The sequence below is a fragment of the Manis javanica genome, chromosome 5, assembly GCF_040802235.1.
Source record: "Manis javanica isolate MJ-LG chromosome 5, MJ_LKY, whole genome shotgun sequence".
NCBI classification, from domain to species: domain Eukaryota; kingdom Metazoa; phylum Chordata; class Mammalia; order Pholidota; family Manidae; genus Manis; species Manis javanica.
In genome coordinates this window covers 95,598,779-95,621,120 of record NC_133160.1, presented here as the reverse complement: position 1 = coordinate 95,621,120, position 22,342 = coordinate 95,598,779, and the positions used below count along the sequence as shown (strand labels likewise).

The window sequence follows — 22,342 nt, the reverse complement described above, 5'->3', positions numbered from 1 at the left end:
TGATTACAGTAACTAGTTAACATCCATCACCATACATAGTTTTACTTTTTTCTTGTGATGTAAAGTTAAATTTGTTTTTATTGATGTATAGTTGATAAACAATATTATATTGGTTTCAGATTTACAACAGTGATTAGATAATTATTTCAGATGTACAAAAGTGATTAGACAAGTATATACATTATGAAATGTTTACATTGATAAGTATAGTTACCCTCTGTCACCATACAAAAATATTTCAATATTATTGACTATATTCCCTATGCTGGACTTTTCATTCCCATGATTTATTTATTTTATAACTGGAAGTTTGTATCTCTTTATCGCTTCCACCTATTTCACCCATCTCCCTACCCCACTCCTCCTATGGTTAGCTACCAGTTTGAGTTCTGTATTTATGAGTCTGTTTTGTTTGTTTGTTTTCCACTTGTTTCTATTTTTTTAGATTTGAGTAAGTGAAATCATATGGTATTTGTCTTTCTCTTACTTCATTAGCACAATACTCTCTAGGTGCAACCATGTTGTCATAATGGCAAGACTTTCTTTTTTATGGCTGAATGATATTCCATTATATATATATATATATATATATATATATGTATTCTACATCTTCTTTATCCATTTGTCTATTGATAGACACTTAGGGTGCTTCCATATCTTGGCTATTGTAAATAATGTTGTGATAAACATAGGGGTGCATATACCTTTTTGAATTATTGACTCTGTTTTCTTCGGGTAAATACCCAGAAGTGGAATTACTGGGTCAAGGGTATTTCTATTTTTAATTTTTTCAGGAAACTTCATACTGTTTTCCATAGTGGCTGTACCAGTTCACATTCTTACCACAGTAGTTGAAAGTTCTCTTTTCTCCACATCTTCTCCAACACTTGTTATTTCTTGTCTTTCTGATAGTAGCCATTCTAATAGTTGCGAGGTGATACCTCATTGTGGTTTTGATTTGCATTTCCCTGATGATTAGTGATGCAAAGCATCTTTTCATGTGTCTGTTGGAAAAATGTCTTTTAGGTCCTCTGCCTATAAACAGCAAACCAATGAAGATTTTAATCAGATTATGTGTGTTTTTGGTGTTGAATAGTTAAATCAGTTAATTTTTTAAATCTACCTTTTTCCCTCTCTACTTTAGCTTTCTGTGCACTGGTTATGATAAACTGAAGCTTTTAATATGTTTTTCCTCATGGTGAGTGCCTTGTTGTTTAGCCCATAGTTAACAGGGCTACAGATGCTGGTGTGATTTCCAATGGATAAGTTATCTTCCTGCTGGTCTGTAGTCATCATCTGTCTTTCAAACCATGGTCATCCATTTCATAAATGTTAGTCATAAGGGAGGCAGAGAAGGGGAATCAGAATAGAATGGCTCAGGGGCAGTTCATTTCAAAACAACTTAAGGCATATGCTGTACTAGAAGAGGCTCAGGAGTTTTACCTGCTCTGATACACAAGTAACAGCACTTATTTAATTTCCATAATTTGCAGCAGATCGCCCCTCTATGGCCCTCAATAGTTTTAGTTCCTATAGCTTTCTGTCTTCTTTCTCTTCTCTTTAAGCTGGATGGTTACCAAGAGGCAGTGTGTTGAGATGAAAATGACATGATTTTTGGAGGCAGACCCTCTGCTCTACTTCTATCACTAATTAGTTGTGTGCCTTTGGTTAAATATCTTAATCTCCAAGTTTCTGTTTCTGCCTCTGAAAAAAAATACCTACTTTATATGGTTCTAAGAATTTAAAAAGATAAGGATGGACATACAATGGGGAAATGATAGCCTCTTCAACAGCTGGTGTTGGCAAAATTGGACAGCTACATTTAAGAGAATGAAACTGGATCATTGTCTAACCCTATACATAAAAGTAAATTCGAAATGGATTAAAGACCTGGATGTAAGTCATGAAACCATAAAACTTTTAGAAAAAAACATAGGCAAAAATCTCTTGGACATAAACATGAGCAACTTCTTCATGAACATATCTCCCCAGGCAAGGGAAACAAAAGCAAAAATGAACAAGTGGGACTATATCAAGCTGAAAAGCTTCTGTACAGCAAAGGACACCACCAATAGAACAAAAAGGCATCCTACAGTATGGGAGAATATATTAATAAATGACAGATCTGATAAAGGGTTGATATCCAAAATATATAAAGAGCCCATGCACCTCAACAAACAAAAAGCAAGTAATCCAATTAAAAAATGGGCACAGGATCTGAACAGACACTTCTCCAAAGAATAAATTCAGATGGCCAACAGACACATGAAAAGATGCTCCACATCACTAGTCATCAGAGAAATGCAAATTAAAACCACAATGAGATATCATCTCACATCAGTAAGGGTCACCACCATCCAAAAGACAAACAACAACAAATGTTGGCGAGGTTGTGGAGAAAGGGGAACCCTCCTACACTGCTGGTGGGAATGTAAACTAGTTCAACCATTGTGGAAAGCAGTATGGAGGTTCCTCAAAAAACTAAAAATAGAAATACCATTTGACCCAGGAATTCCACTTCTAGGAATTTACCCTAAGAATGCAGCCGCCCAGTTTGGAAAAGACAGATGCACTCCTATGTTTATTGCAGTACTATCTACAATAGCCCAGAAATGGAAGAATCCTAAGTGTCCATCAGTAGATGAATGGATAAAGAAGAAGTGGTACATACACACAATGGAATATTACTCAGCCATAAGAAGAAAACAAATCCTACCATTCGCAACAACATGGATGGAGCTAGAGGGTATTATTCTCAGTGAAATTAGCCAGGCAGATAAAGACAAGTATCAAATGATTTCACTCATCTGTTGAGTATAAGAACAAAGAAAAAAACTGAAGGACCAAAACACCAGCAGACTCACAGAACCCAAGAATGGACTAACAGTTACCAAACGGAAAGGGACTGGGGAGGATGGGTGGGAAGGGAGGGATAAGGCAGGGGGAAACAAACAGGGCACTATGATTAGCATGTATAATGTGTGTGTGGGGGAGGCACGGGGAGGGCTGTGCAACACAGAGAAGACAAGTAGTGATTCTACAGCATCTTACTTAGCTGATGGACAGTGACTGTAATGGGGTATGTGGGTCAGACTTGGTGATGGGGGGAGTCTAGTAAACATAATGTTCCTCATGTAATTATAGATTAATGATATCAAAATAAAAATAAAATAAAATAAAACAAAATAAAAAAAGACAATGTATACTAAGTCACCAAGAACATAGTACATGTGTAATGAATGTGAAAGGTCCCTACTTGACTTCTGTAATACATAAATAAACCTAATCAGTTGGTTAGGAAAGTTTCATATGGTATCTGCTTGGTGTCAAGCATGCTGCACAATGCTATGTATATGTTATCTCTTATCATAACTCCTCATGATATCCTCAAAAGGTTATTTATAATTATCATTTTCTCTAATGAGGAAACTGAGTGAGTTGATGCTATGTGGGATGCATGGTTCTCACCTAAGCACATTGAACAGTAAATCGGAAATATAGGGATATGTTTAGGGAAGTGGTTTCCAAGCATTGTAGTTCAATCATTACCTGGTGGTGGTGAGGGGGCAGGGTTTGTTGGAAACACAGATTCCTGGGGCCCGCCTATAAGGATCCTGGTGCTGTGCTGGGTGGGGCCCAGGAAAATGCAGTTTTAACAATCTGCCCATGTCATTTTGGCACAGTTGGTTCTTTGGAGGACATTTGGGTGAATATCAGTCTATGCATCATATTTTAATTTTGATTCATTTACTCTTTACTCCAGGCTTTAAACTGTGGTAGGAGGCAGAGGATTCAGAGGCAGGCTAACATCTATAGGCTAAAACAGAATTTACATAAATAAGCAACCCTCCCTTTGTTCTCAACTCTTCCTCATCACCTCAAGATGCAAGCATCCTGGTCATACCTCCTTATCCTACCTGCACTTCTTGATGTCTTTATCAACCTTAGCTATCCAGGCACAATTGAACTATCAACAGCAAACCAATGAAGAGGAGCAGAGATGGACTCTTACAGAGTATCTGTACACATTGCCCTGTGGAACTGTCACAAGCTGTAATCTTTTGCAACTTCAATATTCTTAACCATAAATGTATATATTTGTTTTATAAAGCTATTGCAAAAATTACCACACTCTCTAAGATATGGTAGGCATTTGTAAATGGCACAATTTTATTATTTACTATTTAACTTTTCAGTGAGATATCAGTCTTATGATAACATATATTAAAGCACTCTCTAAACCAGTTCTCACAGTAGGAAACCTTCCCTCCAACATTTCATGACATTCATGGAGAAGGTCATGAAAGCTATGGGCCAGTGCTACTCTGATATAATGAGTTATAAGAAATATGTATTTGGTCATTCATATGACCAAATATCTATTTCCCAGGTATATTTGATCTTCATCCACAGTTCCTGAAAACACTTTAGAGTTTTAAAGGCAGAACAGGTGTTTTGTCATCTTAATGAGAGACTTTTGGTCCCCCACCCACGGACAGGGTCTGGAAACTGAATTAGCCAATGTCCAATAATTTAGTCAACCATTGATTATGTAATGAAGCCCTCACAAAAACCCCTGAGAAGAGCTATTTGCTCTCTCTCTCTGCTTTGCCCTTCCTGCTCTGCTCGGCTGGATCCTGCTTTGGTGGGAGAGAGCATCTATGCTTGGGGAACCAGAACACCTCCATGTGCTACCAAGCTTGGGCCCCGAGCTCCATGAGATAGAAGCTCCTATACTTAGGACTTTGCCCTAAATCTCTCTTCATCTCGCAGTTAACTTGTATCTTTTAAGGTATCCTTTATTAAACTAGCAAACGTGTTTTCCTGAGTTCTGTGAGCCGCTCTAGTAAATTAATCGAACCTAAGGGAGAGATCATGGGAACCTGCAATCTGTAGCCAGTAGGTCAGAAACACAGGTAACCTCCTGGGGCATCTGGAGTCGGGGGTAAAGGGCAGTCTTGTAGGATGGGAGCCCTTAACCTGGGAATCTGGTGCTGTCTCCGGGCACACAGCATGAGAATTGAGTTGTCCAATGCCCTGCTGGTGTTTGAGAATTGTTTGGTGTAAGCATGTGTGGGAAGACCTCCTCCTACATACTTACACACATTGGAATCAGGTCCGGGTACCGGAATGAAGTTGTACTAATATTACTGCTGTGTATAATTTATTGTTATACATGTAAATAGGAAAAAAAATACACCATTGCATTTGGTGTCAGAGATGTGGCAGCCACCCAATGAAAATATGATGGTCACATAGGTAATTTTAAATTTCTTAGTATCCATATTTAAAAAAACAGGTGAAATTAATTTTAATAACATTTCAATTAAATATAAAAATGTTATCATTTCAACTTTTGAATATAAAAATTACTGAACTATTTTACATTGTTTTTCATACCAAGTTTTTGAAATCCAGTGTGCAATTTAACACTTCCATCATATCTCAATTTGGGCAATAAATTTCAATGGTAAAGTGAAATGTAGTCCCACCCAAATGATAAAGTTGTATTTAACAGAAGTATGTTACCCTGCTTCGGTTTTTAAATTTAAATTAATTAAAACATCCAGCAAAAAATAAGTGCCTCAGTCGCAGTAGCCACATTTCGAAGTTCAACAGCCACACGTGGCTAGTGGCTACTTTTTAGATAGAGCAGTTTTGGATCTTCTCTTCTAAAGGCCGTTTGCACTTCCAGGATACTTGTGGACCACATGAAGTTCATCTGTTTTACATGTCCCTCGGTTAAGAACTGTCATATTCACATTTTTAAAGCCAATTTACAGTTTAACAAAGTCAGCAAGTTACTTTCCCTGTGTTCACTGAATTTTATTCAAGTTTGCTTATGAATAGATTCCTCAGGCTAAAATCAAGCAACTTTATAGAGGTAAAGTAGGCTGTTGATTTAGACTTGGAAAAATAAGCTGGGATATAGTACGCTTCTCTCTATCACTATCTTCGGGTGTGATCACAGGATTTAACTTCTAGATATTAGGGTCACCGATTTTCACCTTCCCGACAAGCCATCCCCAGGGTCTGTACTTCTCAGGGCACATAAAGCTCTCTTAAAAAACAAGCCGCGGAACTTTCATAGCCAGGGCTTTATCCAAAGTCCCCCTTCCGTTTTTAACCGGAGCAACAGCTTGTCAATTCAAAATTTCTGGAGAGAGAAATGCATCCACTACAAAACACGCACGCCGAGCAAGCCTTTGCTGGGTACTGTTCGAAATCCCGACGACTACTCCCCCAGAAACTTGGTAGCTCCATCGCTGCGCCGGCTCCCGCTCGCCTCAGCAAGCCCGCGCGCCAGGCTCCGTGCAGCCGACTCCGCCCGTCGGGGCGGTCCTGCGGGCCCGGGGGCGGGTCCTGCCCGGGGGCGGGCCGGGGAGGACCAGGAGGCGGAAGTTCCCGCGGGCGGAGGGGGACGGCGCTCGCACCGCAAGTCGCTTGTCAGTGCTCGTCTTCGCGGGACGCTGCGCAGCGCGGTCCCCAGGTGAGTGGCCGTCCGCCGGGGATACGCGCTTCTGACCTCCCGCGGGGAGTCGCGGTGCTCCGGACGCGGGAAGGGAAGCTGGCCTGGGGAGAAGGGGGCGCGCTCGCGAGCTGGTGACTCCTCAGGTGCTCTCTGGGCTCGGAACGACTGAGGTGGAGAGCGGCGTGGGAGAGGAGCGGCCGGGAAAGGGCGGCGCGGGAGCGGGCGCGAGCGCGAGGCCAGGAACTGACGCTGGCAGCCCCCGGGGCCCTGGCCGGCGCGGGCAGGACGCGGGAGCTGGGCGCCCGGAGCGGGTGGCAGGGCGGACGCGACCGGGCGCCGGGAGCCTTCGCACCGCGCCGTCGGGCACCCGCCTTGGCGTCCGGGTACAGCCGCGTCCGGCGTGAGCCTCTTGGGGTGAAGAGAGGAAACGGGAAAGGCGTGTTACTTTTTGTTGGCTTTCACGTTACTGCGAAGTGTTTATTTCCTCCCAAATATTTACAGTTGTGTAACCTGTTTGGGGAAAACTTCCGTGCAACCAGAAATAAAGTTCATTAAAAAACAATTTAATATTGCGTAGTTGGGACTTTTCTAAGACTGCCGTTAGTGAGTTTGACAATAAGTGGAAAAAGGAAGGGCGTACGGACAGGGCAGAGCTTGGAAAGAAAATTCGTGGCTGTGCTGGGCAGGGCAGGTCAAGTCTAGGGTAAGATCGCCAGATCCTAACCCAAGTCCGCCTTCCCGACGGTGAGGACGTCGAACCCGCCTGCACGGAAACAGCCCGCTTGGAAGCCTTATTTGGCGAACAGAGCAAGGCGTGAACCTCTGCTGGAAAACTCCCGCCAGCTGCTTTCATCTTGTGCCTGTGGCTTTGCTTCTTCAGCCCGACCTCCATTATCTATCAATCTGGGGAAAAAGATAATCTCACGATTCTGCTCTTTAATTTTAAACCCTTGTCCCTCTAAGCAGTTAATCACGAGTTCACCTTTCTTTTTTCCCACCCACCGAAGAAGCTGGATACAACTGTGGGAAATAACCAAGCTTCCTTCACTAGTACTAGAGTGAAGACATTATTGAGACTTGATTTCCCCTGAAAGACAATCAAGAACTATACAGAAGTTCCAACATTTTCTGTTTGAAAGCAGAATAGGCTGCTCGCTGTTTTCTGTCCGCTTGGGATTTTAGGAAGAGTTTAGGTACTAACAACCAAATAGAGGAGAACAGGAAAAGTCCAATAATAATATTATCATTGCGTAGGGATCAGAATGTTTCAAGGGAAATTAAGCTAGCGGTGAGAGAATACTAGAAATGAAAAGACACTGACTAGAAATGAACTAACTCTGGTTCTGTAGTGTGGCTGTGACCTTGTCAAATTCTAGAAATTTTAATGAACCGAAGTGGGGAAGGGAACGCCCAAGTAAAGGGAAGTTGAATGTACATGGGTTGATATATAAATTAAGTACATTTTCTTGTAGGGAACAATGGGGCCAGAGGAAGCTGAGCTTAACTTTCACATTGTTCTCCTGACACAAGTTAAAAATTAAAAAAGGAGGGGGTAGGCTGCCTATGAAACCTCTATTGGCTTTGCATGTGCTTCTTTCTATCGTATACCAACCAGTATCAGTACTTCTCTACTAGTTTTGTGAAAATCTTCTCTTTTGTTGTAGTGGGAAAGCAGTGTGGTCCCCTTGTTTCCTCTGTATTGTTCATTTTTCACCTATATCTAAAGGTTTGACTTCTGGCATGGCCGCTGGGTCTTTTTAGTGCCCTGAACTGTTAGAGCAGTACTAAAGTAATGTATTATTGCCTAGTACTTCATCACACTAGATGCCAGTGGAAAAGCTCATTCTATTTCTGGGTAGATGCAATGCAGATTTTCACTGATTTAATTTTTCCTTGAGAACTAATTTGAAAGTTGTGCCTCATTTTTTGCCTTATGAGAAGATGTAATCTGTTTGCTTTTACTATATCCAGTGGCTCAGATATTTAAATCTGCCAATATTAAGTTGGTGTGATCAGAAAGAAGTTTTGAATGGGCTAAATAAAGGGAAAGTTTTTTAGATAGGTAGTATAAGGTGATGATTTGGTTGAACAGCACAGATTTTCCAAAGAAGTGTGTCTCAAACAGCGTTTAAAAAAACCTTTTTAAAATTGTGAATTTGTACATTCATTAACATTTTAATACTTTAAGGGGGTAAATACTATGTTTCTTAATATTACGTTTTAGAAAATCTTCCTTGCTTCTAATTTCTTCCATGCACAGATAACCACCATAACAACCAAGACCAAACTCTGGTCATACACTGGTTTTTTATTATATGAAAGTACTGCTATGGGAGTCATTATGAGTGTAAAACACAGGAGAAAAGACACTGAAACACTGGTTCTTTTCTGAAGCTCTAGTTCCCTTTCATGCATTAAGATTAAACCCGTATTCCTGCCATGTTTAGCCTAATTCTCTGTGTGGTAAATGCTTACTCTCCTTCGCCTATGTGATGTGCGAATAGAATAAAAAGCAGGTTCTGACTGAAATAACAGTGTGCTAAATTATTACCTATGATTGCCTGTCTGAAGGAAAAGTAAATGTTACTTTTAGTGTGGAAATGCCACTGTCCTTAAAAGAGGATATACAAGTTGTAGTTTAGGATTGGGGAGAATGGTTCATTAAAAAGCAGTTTTTCATTTTAAAGGGTTTAGTGTTTGGAGAGCATGAATGAGAGTATGTGAATTGGCCCTTTTCATATGTTAGAATAACTTCGAATGTAAGTAAGTGAAATTGAAGGCAAACTTCAATTTTTGCCTGCCAACTGCAAAAATTACTTTCAGTTAAACCTGAAATATAAAGTCTTGTTCGTTCTTCTGTATATAACAGTGTTGCAAAGTACTTTGAGTTAAAATTTGTATGCAAGAAGCCACAAATTGTAGCTAGTTCTAAAACTGATCAAGTGTCTAGAAATATATTCTTATATGGAATTTTTAGGCTATGGAAATTGGTGTGAGTCAAGAAATTGTATATAGCTCATAGATTCCTTTTCTTAGACTGAAAGGAGAACTTAATATAACCTTATTTTGTATATCTTCTCATCTGCCCAAAATAAAATACTGAACATAATTTAGTTGGGTTTATATTAAGTACATTTAAATATGTACTAGGGCTTCAAACAAACATTTTTGTTAACCAGATGATTTTCTTTCACAGTTTCTTTCATTTTCTGGGATTGGACTTTGAGCCATTAGAACCATGAGCAACTACAGTGTGTCCTTGGTTGGCCCAGCTCCTTGGGGTTTCCGGCTGCAAGGTGGCAAGGATTTCAACATGCCTCTGACAATCTCAAGTGTAAGCAAACTTTACAGATTTTATTATGTATCTTCATTCAATGCTTAGTCCTGGGAACCTCAGGGCTGAGGTGAATTCTCTTGATGACCTGTACTCATTAACAATTGCTTATGGGATTTAATCTCAGCAAATTTAGTTATCTGTAATTCAGGATGTGGTGCGGAGGGAATTTAATAATGGCCACTGATTTCAATTAAGCTTATTTTCAGTGTCACCTATCTTATTAATAAGAAAATGGAAGGCATTTAATTAAGGGACAGAATCCAAATCTTTGAATTGATACTAATTTGGAGAATTCCCTGGACCTTTGTTTCTTCATATGAAACATTACAAGTTTGCACCTAAGGGATTTTTACAGTTCCTTTCAGCTCCAAAAAGTGTTCATTAAAAAAGCACTTTGTTGATCAGTATTGGATAAAATGACTGTTTTTGGTGTTATTTCGTCTCTCAATTTCTGTTTAAAGTGATAGCCAACAGTAAAATGGCCAAAAGTTCCTAACCTTTGAGGAGGAATTGAAGGGCTTGGATTTCCAACTAGATACTCAGCCTAAGAAAATAATTGAGTTTGGCTGTTTACCTCATTATGGATTTAGTTTGAGTGTATTCTCTGTATATATTTTAAGGATATGTTGTCATAATGATGATGATACTGATGAGGGGAGTAATTACAGCTTTCATTTATTGAGGCTTGACTATGTGTCAGGCACTGTTTTGCTTTCATCACCAGTAGGTAATTACTGCTATTAATTACTGGTATAACTTTCCAGGATTTTTTTGGGGGGGAGGTATATTCAAATAAATATCAATATCTACTCCTCTTTTACTTACATGGTAGCATATTACAAATGTACCATATCTTGCTTTTTTCTCAACAATTTACCATGGGTAATGTTCCCTATTAATATATAGTTTTTTTTTTTTAAACAAGTGTATAAAATTCTCTTGTAGGGAAGTACTGTTCATATAAATCAAATGAAGCATATTTATATAGTTTCTGGTATTGCTATTCAGTTGTTGCAGTGGATACCATGTGTACATAATTATATATACTATATAAACATACACATTTTTTTGAGAAGCATGTGAAAATTTATACTTCTCTGCAATGCATGAAAATACCTACTCCTCCCACAGCCTTACCAGCAAACGTTTGGATTTTTGTCAAGTGCTCGTATCATCTCATTTAATTCTCATGCCAACCTGTGAAATAGTGGTATTATTCCCACTGTATAGAACTGTGCTGTAAGCGCACATGGCTGGTGTTGGAGAGCTGGCTTTCAAGCAGTTATGCTATGCTGCTTCCCTAATAATAAACTTTATCTTACATTTAGCTATATGGTTTTTCAAATCAGATGTTTAAAAAGTCATTGTTTAATATTATATGTATGTATGTATGAATATGTATATACATACTGCTTCTTACATTTATCCAACTTGATTTTGAAGGATTAAAAAAAATAAGTTTGTAACACTTACATATCTTTATTAAAATAGTGCAAATTCCAGTTTACTAATGAAGTTTTCCTTGTTTCTTGTCTCTGGATTTTTAAGTAGTTATCTTCATCACCAATTTCTGTGTAGATTCCAGTTAATTAGATTTTACAAGGAAATCCGTGTATGTAATCCAGCCAGCAAGTGTCAGTACTTTTCATGGTTGGATGAATTTTTAAATCTAAAGCACCCATGTGCAGATGTGTCTTGTGATTTATTGTTTGAACAGACATTTTTTTTTTCTTTTCTGCAACTGAAGCTTTATTATAAGGAAATGAACAGTATTTGAATATTATCTGTTTTTATGTTCTGTGATAGTTTATATTAAGTTTGAATATCCTACTTAATGATTATGGAGTAGACTGTAATAATTGTTTAGTTTAAAACACTTAATATTTTTTGCTTGGAAAAAAAATGTCTAGAAACCAATCGACACCTAACTGAAACAAAGTTACTCTTTACTTTGTTGTTTGGTAACAGGAATGCAAATGGTATGTAAATTTTGTGGTACCAGGCCTTTAAAAAAGTTGTGTGTGCTTCAGTTCCCTGGCATAGCGTTTGAGGCCCAGCTCCATGTTGTGATGCTGATAGAACAGAACACTGTGTACATGCATATGTGCCCTCCCCTGGCACAGAAGAAATGCTTTCCTTGTGTAGACAGAGTGCTAATTAAAGGATTTTGAACATACTGATTAAAAGAGACTATGGTAACAAAGCTGCTGAGTTATTTCTGTTCTCTTGCAAAAGTCTCTGCCATCTCCTGTGACCTTTTTGGGCCTTGTGCATTGGGGCATGCAATTCATTCTGGACTGGAGAGGATGGGAAGAGGAGGGGGAGGAGAGAAGGGAATGTTGGCTCAACTGTGCTGCAAGGCTGTTGGCCTTTCATTGTAGTTATTTTTAACCCCTTCTGTGGTTCAGTTCAAACATGCCTAGTAACATTGCCTAGTAAAGATGTGTAGCTAATAACTTATATTGAGGTAGTAATATTATTAATGGTATACCTCATCTTAATCAGTTCTCTTGTATTCTGCTTTAGTTATGTAAAATTACTGGGATATGTTTCAGTGGCCACCCAATTAATTAATTAATAATATCAAGAAGCAATTAAAACTTGAAAGCATGCCTTCAACATGTAATTTAGTGAATCTCTTACTGTTTTACTTATGGTCTTGAATTAGAAAAGAAAAGAAATCACAAATTTGTGCTTGTTATGAACCTGCATGTTTATATTTAGAGTTCAAAAGTATAGTTTTTCCTCTGGTCAGGTATTGTGTTGAACTCCAAAGGGCTGTTTATGTTCCTTGTAACACTGGAGCTCTGTGATAGCAAATGTATTTGAGATAAATAAGCCATTGGCCAGGACTTGAACATTCTGTTTTCTTGAGATTTTGTTGTTGTTAGCATATGAATATGCTCAATGTACCTTGTATGTTAAAGCATGCAAACTGTACAGTTTTAGTATTTCACTCAAATTGGTTCATGACCTATATTGTATGACTTTTGCATACTTTTATTAGTAGTAGATGGATTTCTCAGATAAGATTGGTGATTTCTGCAAACTTTTGAAAAGATCCTCGCATTACTGTAACTGCATAATCACATGTCATTGTCTTTAGTTTCTTTTTCTTAAAATGGTTTGCGGGCTCTCCTTTTATGACCCTGTATTTATGAAATTGCCTTGAAGCCATGGAATGTGGGGATGGATTTCATTGTAGCAGTGTGGGTTTGCTGGTCTTTGCCAGTATGTTTTGTAAGAAGAAATAGGAGACTTTTTGTACAACTCGACCATATTTTGACAAGTTGATGTTCCTCATGATGGAATTACAAGGATAATGTATTTGTGAATAACAATTTTTAAGTACAGCATCCTAAAGTTGAAATAATCTGCTGTGTGTTACCTTTTGATGTATGGTTAGAGTTTTTTTCTTAAATGTTAATATTTAGATTTCTTGATGATGCTCCCCCAGTGAATTCTCCATGAGCACATCTACAGAGATTCTTTAGGAGATAAGAATAAGGTCAGACATTTTAATACCTAAATAGTTATGATGTTGATTCTCAAGAGTCTGAGAAGGATCACTTGTTACCAACTCAGATGAGATTTTAGTTGGATTTGAAAACCAGAAGAAATTTACTATTTCCTGGAATATGGAGCTGTGTCTGTGAGTATAACAGAATAGAGGAATACAGAGCCGTGAAACACTTGGCTGTGTATTCATTCATTCAGCAGTTAAAGGAATAATTTCCTTGAAGCCATTGAAGAAGATACAAAGTATTGGGAAGTACAAAGGTTAGAGAGAAAAGTACAGTACTGGACAGTGTCATAAGACCTGTCAAAAGTCAATAGCTGATGAAATTACAAAGATACAGGTTAAGTGTTTCTTGGTTTCAGGGGCATAGATCTCAGTATTTGTAGGGGTTAGCTTCCTACAGGAGAAATTAATGGAACTGGTCCTTGAAGGATGAAATTTGATCACCTCAAAGTCAACAATTCTCTGTTGGTTTTCAGTGCAATGTGAAGATGAAGACTTTTCTTGCTATTGCTTGACTCCTGAAGCTGCGAATATAGCTGAGTGATTCCCCAGACAGTCCAGCTGCAGTTTCCCTCCTAGAGGAGGATAGAGAGAGACTTTCAGTCCTTTCAGGCTGAAATGGGAGAACCATTCTACCTTGAATAAATGGGCCCATTGTTAATTTTAAGCTGTTGAGTATTTTCTTTTACATTCCCTCCCACTACCCTGTCATTATGCCAAGTTCGAAAGTTAATAATTTAGTTCTTGTAATTACATAATGTATATTTTGCCTCCTCTCTTTAAAGTATTAATTACCTTTTGTTCAGGGTTCAGAGACCTGTCTTTTCCTACACAGCAGTTTTCTGCCATTGTGGTCACAAAGAATCTCAAGGTAATTCTGAAGATAATTTTCTGGTCTATTCTAAAGAAATGAAAAATATCTGTATGTTTTGTTGTAAATTAAATTTTTTAAAAAAGGGTATGCTTTTTTAGATTTTAATGGATGTTGGGCATTTTGGAAAGTCATTAGTTAAAAATTTTACTGGTATGCAGCTCTTTTGTAGCTGATGGAGGAAACAATATTGTAGAGGTTGGGTGAAGTAAAAGCTGCACTTCAGACTTAAGCAAAGGAGGTTTTCATGTAATCTATTCACCTACCCATGGGTTAGTTACAATATCTCCCTACTTAAATGGAGAAACTAAGCCTATAGATTTATTTGCAGTTATTTTTGAGAACCTTAAAGGCAAAGAGCTTGTCTTTCTGATGGTTGTTGGTCAGGTGGCAGTGTAGATACACAGTTAACCACTTGTCCTTGTCCACAATACCCTGTTTGCAGTAGTTCTTGCCCAAGGCCCTGTATACCACTGGTCCAGTCATGGCCTTTTCCCCCAGTTACTGCTGGATGGAGGAGAAATCTGATATGACTGAGAAGCAAACATTGCCCTGGACAAAAAAGGGATTGTTTCTTTGGTGTCTTATAAGGGGTAATTATGTTTCAGCTGTAGAAATATTGAGTATGTAACATAAAACTTGACAAAGTAAGACCTTAGCATGTGAAATATTAATGTATGTGCACATTGCAAGTAAATGGCATAATAATGCGAATGAAAAGAGAAAATTATTAATTTAAGCAACTAATAAGCAGCGACCTAGTACAGGTATTCTAGGTACAGAGCCACTAGATAGCCCTGTTGGGATTGTGGTTTTGATATTTTAATTACAGAGTGGGAAAATCACTTTTCTAGTACAGATACTCAGTTTTTATTAAGATTTTTTTTTTCTAAGTAACACAGTATTTCTGAATGGACAGAGCAGACAGTATTGCATGATTGTTTAAAGGTAGGTTTGGAAGAATTCTGTGTAATGTTAAAACTGATTCTTTCAAGTCCTACATTCTCTCCCCCCATCTCCTGCACCTTGTATTTTTTTCTTTCTTGTTGCATAAGTGGAGTTATCTACCATTCCTGTAAATAAATACTCAAATTTTTTTTTTTTTATAGCTGATGTTGCCATCCATTTTGTGTGACAATTACCGGAACAAAGTTCATCAACCTTTTTGGCATATAGTACTCCCAGCAGGGCTAAGCAATTATAGTAAATGTCCCTTACAGGTCTAAATGGAGGAAAGTAGAATGAACTGGGAAAGATAACATGAGGGAATGAAAAAGAACAAGTAAGATGGAAGGGGAAAAGACAGAGGCAGTTTTAAAAAGGTCACAGTGGGAATACTTATCTACTGGGTCACATTTGCTAATCAATCTTAACACTTTCAAGTTTGGTTAATTTATGCTTTAAGTAAGATATTCATATGGTTTGAAATTCAAAAGATAAAAGATGAAATTAAAATTCAAAAGGTCCTCGCTACCCCCATTTCAATATAATTTCCTTAAAAACGTCTTTTTATATGTTTCTCCTTAAAAAAGTGTTTGGCATCTTGCTTTTTTCACTTAGTCCCAAATCAGTAAATATATCTTCATTCTTTTTGCACAGCTGCATTGTTTGGATTTATCATAACTTACTTAGCCAGGTCCTATTGATGGGCAACCAGGGTGCTTCTAGTCTTTTTCCTTTACTGACACTGCACTGTAGTTCTGCGTACACACACACACACACACACACACACACACACACACACACACAATCTATTATATGTACACATGTATTTATGTATGTATATATATTGCATGTATACATGCTTATCTGTCAGGTAAGTTCCTAGAAATGGAATTGCTGAGTCAAAGGGCTGTATGGATATTGCCAAATATCTCTATAAAGACACTCTTACCCACATGAGAATATGAGAATACTGGTTTCCTCATACCTGTGCTAGCACACGTTTCAACAGACTGATTTTTTCTAATCAGATGGGCCAGTTTCCACCTTTCTCCTTTTTACAGGGCTTAATCACAGGTATTCTACCAAGGTTTCTATTTTTAAGTGGTTCATTGTTTTTCATTTTGCATGAGAATATAGTAAATGTGCTGCCTTACTTTAAATGATACTATTAATTTTTAGGGGTGGTATTGGAATTTTTCATCCAGAATGTTAATGAATTATTATCTCTATCATTTATTTCCTGTTTCTAGATGGATTTCCTCTCTGTGTTAACATGTTACTTCCCATTACATGGTGAAGATTTTTCACTGTTGAACAGTTTTTGGCATAGTGCCCTGTCATAGACTTCCTGAAAAATTACACAAATCACATACAGATTCAAGGTTGTTACCTTTGGAGTTTCTCCAGTAGCCTGTTACAATATGATGTCGAATCCCACTCTTCTCCAGTTCCCTTTAAATGCTGGGGCGGGGAGACTGACAATTATGAAGTGTTCGGAATGGTCTAGGGACATTGTAAAACTTACTCTTAGGAGCCTCACTGTGTTTTCGTTGTTAACCTTTATTAGCCAGTGGAGCTTAACTGAAGTCCGAAAGGGTTATGGAGCATTCTGTAGCACCATCAGTCTGGCATTATGAAGGCATACTAATGTGTGGCACAGTATGTTTATTCAGTTTACCTAGGTATATGCAGCAGAATGTATGTGCTGGTAACCTTGGTGATAAAAAAGTAAGGATGCCAGGGATGTTTCTGTGTTTTGTCATTAAAGATGGGGAAAGGAGGGATTACTTTTTAGTGTGTTGCTGTAAATTTTTAAATATAAGAGTTTGAAACTAGATAAGAATTTGCACCCTTTGTAATTTGAATCGTGTGACTTATTAAATATTTTTTCCTCGGATTGAAAAATTGATTTAACAATGGACAATGTTCTTTAACTTTTTTGGAAAATATGGTTTTACCAAATGAGGAAGTGGTTATTTTAATGATGTTAACAATTGACACAATTTACTATTAATTCAGTCAGGGATTTAAGTGTTGTGATTTGGCTCCATTGAAGAGCCACTTAATTAGCCCAATATTTCTCAAATGATTTCTGAGATACTAACTTTTAGAAATGGTGTAATTAAAAAATTTAGAAAGGTTGTATAAATCTCTACAAAAGGAGATTGTGATGGATATGTTCTGAAAGTATTTCTCTTCTTGAGCAAGGTAGCGGAGGTAAATGTCCTTTAGGAAACAAATGCTTTATCCCTTAAATAAGGAACCCTTACACATGTTCTGGAGAAAAACATTAAATAGAAGTACAAGTGTTGTTACATATGTAATTTTCAAGATTGTGGACATTCCCTTGAAGTATCTCTATTATTAACTTCCAAGTATTCTACAGATGGTTCTTTTGACCTTTTTATACTAGGCATTTTTGTTTATGTGCGCCTCCATTCTGGAAGATTCTGGTTAGTTGGTATCCAATTCTAAGTATAATATTTTGATATTTTAGTAGATAAAGTTTCCAAACTTCATCAGTCTCTTATTTGGATACTCAGGCACCTTGTTTCGGCAGGAATTCCAAAATCCTTTTAATAATACATTACTTCCCTATTTAAGAAATATTCAGGGCTACCTGTTATCTTTTGAATTATTGCTTGATTACTCTGCCTGGTATTCAGGCTGTATTTAAATGGGCCCGTTTAATACAACTAAGTTTATGGTCCAAAATGCCCATTTTGAACCCCAAAGTCCTTGGTTTCTTTATGCACATTCCCTTCGTTTCTTCTTATCTTTAAAGCCTATCCATCCTTCTGGGTATGTTCATATACTAGGTGCTCTTGAATGTTTGACTACTACTACTTACTTGGGTCTCCTATCTTTCCTATGTTAAATAATAATAATAATAATGAAAATATGCTAACATTATTGAACTCTTGTTATTGTCTAGGCCCTGTTCTAAATATTTTGCACGTTTGATTAAGTAATCCTCATAACAACCCTCTGAGGAAGTATGGTTTTAAATATTTGATTTACGCATGAAGAAGCTGAGGGACAGAGAAGTTAAAAAACATGCCCAAAGTTATACTACTAGTAATTGGTTAGGCTTAGGATTTGAGACCAGTCAGACTGAATAGTAATAAGACTTTTGGCCAATATTTTCTGGGAGTAGATGACAGCTTTCACCACCGATAGCCAGTTTTTTGTTTCTTAAAGAAAGAATGCATGCCATAGACTTGTATATATTCGAATAACTGAGCTTATTAAGAAAAAAATGTGACTGGTTTCCAAACTACTTATCAAAATCATGAATGAGATTTTTTAAAATGTAGATTCTTGGCCCCAGACTTTGATTTTGGGGTATTTAGAGGTTCTCACATGTTTTCTGGATGTTTCTCTTGTGCAATTTGAGTTCTGTTTTGCACACTAATGTTTGAAAACCGATGTAGCTTTGCTTTATTTTTTAAAATTTTTTTTAGTATTTTTATTCTGGGTCTTTTGTTGCTTAAATAATTTCAGCAAAAAAATTAAGCCTAAGCTACAGTGGAACAGCCATTGACTAAATAATGGTGGCTTTTTGTAGCCAACAGTCTTTTTCCCATTTTCCAGAGTTCAGATACCATAGGTCAGATCCTTTTAGGAAATAAATGGCAGTTTTACTATATGACATCAGGGCTTAGTTCTCTTTATGATGCTCTAAGTATCTTTGTGATGAGAATTAGAGCATTTTGATGTTGGCAAACTACTTGCAATATTTTAGTACTGTAATATTTAATCATGAAGGTTCAGTTTACCAAAGATTTCTGGAGGAATCTTTGCCTGTACTAGGTTTTGTTTTACATCTCATTACTAAACTGAAGTGGTAACCTTTAAGTTAAAAAGCACTAGTTAGTCTTTTTAAGGCCATGTACCAGAGATAAATTCACATTTTTGCTCTTCATATTAGGTCTCACAGCAGTATGGTTTTGGTACATCTAAATGGATAATATACTCTGTTAAATCATGATGTTCTTTCACCAGAACAAAAATGCTGTACAATTTGGGTCTTAATTTACTCAAGATCCTATTAGAATTCCCAGGATTTGTAAAATAACTATGACTGATGGTCATAATGAAAATAGAGGACAAATGGGAAGCTGGGTTGCAATTACAGTCAAGCTTCTAGACTTGTTAGTGTGCATGACTGATAGAATTAACTGATGAAACATTTTTTTTTTTTGATCCCAGTAAGGGTTAAGCTTCTAGGAAATGTCCCAGAGGTTACATGATATAAAAGTCCCTTTGCCTCTCAAGGTACAGTCTTCCTGTGTGTCAGTTAGAATTTGTTTTCTATGTATTTGATCCATCAGTTCTGCTCTGTCCTTTAGTGTAATGTAATGTAATGTACAACTCCTCTTTCATATAGCCTTTTAAAATAGGTGACTGAGTGATATTTTCCTTTGAGTCTTGGGGATATTCTATAGGAAGCCATTTCTTCAAATGTTTCTTTCATGACAGTTTGCCTCTCTTCACATCTGGGCATTTGTCTGTAAAAGTAGTTCAGTTTTTAAATGTATCTTTAGAAATAAATCTGACACCTTAGATACATGAAGAGCGTGCAGAAGTATAGTTAGTAACAACAATTTTGTGGGGATGGTGTGGGGTTTAAAAGTTGCTCTGGGCAGTGGGTTTGATGGAACTGTCAGTGTTTTTTCAGTATACTTTTCAGTTTGGAATTTTTACAATATGTATGTGTTTTGTTTAAAAAGAGAAAGAAAACTAAAACTGGCGTATTCTTTGTACATGTGCAAACTTAGGCTTCTCTGGACATATAGGGAGGTTAAGAAAGCCTAAGAGAGGCAGGTGTTTGTATGTGTGCTGTTTGTATGAAAGATCAAGGAACCTCATGGGAGAGAATTAAGGAAACAGATAATTGAGGTATTTTTAACCATGGTCCTTGGAGGTTATATTATTATTTTTGTTACCTTTTAGGAGAGATGGCTAAGTTCTTGGTATAGGAAAGTATGTCCTCTTGGTATCATCTTTTGGCACTGCGCTTCTCCTGAGTGACTCATGATACAGCCCAGAGAGGAGAAGCTGTTAGGCAACACATATTTATTGATCTCTTACTGTGTATTAGGCCTGGGTGTAGAAGGTGTTTCTCTATTTTCAGACTTGGAAAGGGACATGAAACATACTATGAATATAGAAGGAGCTTGGAAGTAGGAGAGGACATATATGTAATCAGATCTAGGAAAAGACAACAGTAACATGTACACTGACCATACAACCTGTGTCGGGATAGCAGGTGTGGGGTAAATGACAGAAATTCCAGAATCTCCCACCTAGCCTTAGTTTATTTACAGATTAATAGGTTTTTACCACGGCAGAGCCTCCCGTAGATCCGGGGCAAGGGGTGGGGAGAAAACGACCATTTTCTCCTCCCCTCCGTTCTTGGTAGATACTTGGTCGGGTGTCTGCCAGTCACCAAGGACTCACCAGTGGAGTTCCTCCTGGAAGAGGCTAGCGGTTAAGTAGAGAACGCCTGAGACACCAGAGCGTGACTAGCAGTGGTTGGAGGATATGGGCGGGTTGGGCCTAGCAAGTGAATTTGAGCAAGCTGTGAGCAATATAAAAATGGTTTCTCCCAACCTATGCTTTCCCTTGACTTACTTGGGTTTCACTGGTTTCATAGGGAATTCTCCCAGGGCCGGGAACACTCTTCCCCCTGGAGCTACAGCAGGGAATTTCTAGAGTAAAATCTGTAGAATCCATGCTGGGTTGGTACTGGCACAAGAACAGACCAATAGTACAGTGAGACAGAGAGTCCAGATATTATTAACCCAAGCATATATAGTCAATTAATATACAATAAAGAAGCCATGGATGTGCAATGGGGAAATGACAGCCTCTTCAACAGCCGGTATTGCCAAAACTGGATAGCTAAATGTAACAGAATGAAACTAGATTACTGTCTAACTCCATACACAAAAGTAAACTGGAAATGGATCAGAGACCTGAATGTTGGTCATGAAACCGTAAAAGGCTTAGAAGAAAACATAGGCAAAACTCTTGAACATAAATATGAGCAACTTCTTCATGAACATATCTCCCCAGGCAAGGAAAACAAAAGCAAAAATGAGCAAGTGGGACTATATCAAATTAAAAAGCTTCTGTACAGCAAAGGATACCAACAGTAGAACAAAAAGGCCTCCTACAGTATGGGAGAATATATTCATTAATGACATATCTGATAAGGGATGGCATACAAAATATATACAGAGCTCATGCGCCTCAACAAATGAAAAGCAAATAATCCAATTAAAAAATGGGCAGAGGATCTGAACAGACATTTCTCCGAAGAAGAAATTCAGATGACCAACAGGCACATGAAAAGATGCTCCACATCACTAATCATCAGAGAAATGCAAATTAAAACTACGATGAGATATCACCTCACACCAGTTAGGATGGACAACATCCAAAAGACAAACAACAACAAATGTTGGTGAGGTTGTGGAGAAAGGGGAACCCTCCTGGTGGGAATGTAAACTAGTTCAACCATTGTGGAAAGCATCGTGGAGGTTCCTCAGAGAACTCAAAACAGAAATACCATTTGACCCAGGAATTCCACTTCTAGGAATTTACCCTAAGAATGCAGGAGCCCAGTTTGAAAAAGACATATGCACCCCTATGTTTATCACAGCATTATTTACAATAGCCAATAGATGGAAGCAACCTAAATATCCATCATTAGATGAATGGATAAAGATGATGTGGTATATATACACAATGGAATATTATTCAACCACAAGAAGAAAACAAATCCTACCATTTGCAACAACATGGATGGAGCTAGAGGGTATTATGCTCAGTGAAATAAGCCAGGCAGAAAAAGACAAGTATCAAATGATTTCACTCATCTGTGGAGTATAAGAACAAAGAAAAACTGAAGGACAAAACAGCAGCAGACTCACAGAACCCAAGAATGGTCTAACAGTTACCAAAGGGAAAGGGATTGGGAAGAAGGGTGGGAAGGGAGGGATAAGGGGAATAAGAGGCATTGCATTATGTAATGTAGGGGTGGGGCATGGGGAAGGCAGTATAGCAGAGAGAACACAAGTAGTGACTCCATAGCATCTTACTACGCTGATGGACAGTGACTATAATGGGGTATGTGGTGGGGACTTGATAATGGGGGGAATGTAGTAACCACACTGTTGCTCATGT

At 37.9% G+C, this 22,342-nt stretch overlaps 1 protein-coding gene across 17 annotated transcripts in view; it reads left to right on the top strand.

Moving 5' to 3' along the window:
- Positions 1 to 6,356: 6,356 nt before the first annotated feature.
- The window catches only part of PDLIM5 (PDZ and LIM domain 5), a 223,796-nt gene continuing 207,810 nt past the window's right edge, over positions 6,357 to 22,342 (top strand). For 12 of the 17 annotated variants that reach the window (XM_037020076.2, XM_037020074.2, XM_037020078.2 and 9 more), the window contains exons 1-2: positions 6,357 to 6,490; positions 9,669 to 9,806. In XM_037020076.2, the coding sequence (XP_036875971.2) occupies positions 9,711 to 9,806 (96 nt within the window). In that variant the 5' untranslated portion in view covers positions 6,357 to 6,490; positions 9,669 to 9,710. Of the gene's footprint in view, positions 6,616 to 9,668; positions 9,807 to 22,342 lie in introns of those variants that run through there. The other 5 variants (XM_037020079.2, XM_037020081.2, XM_037020080.2 and 2 more) reach the window with 3 other exon arrangements.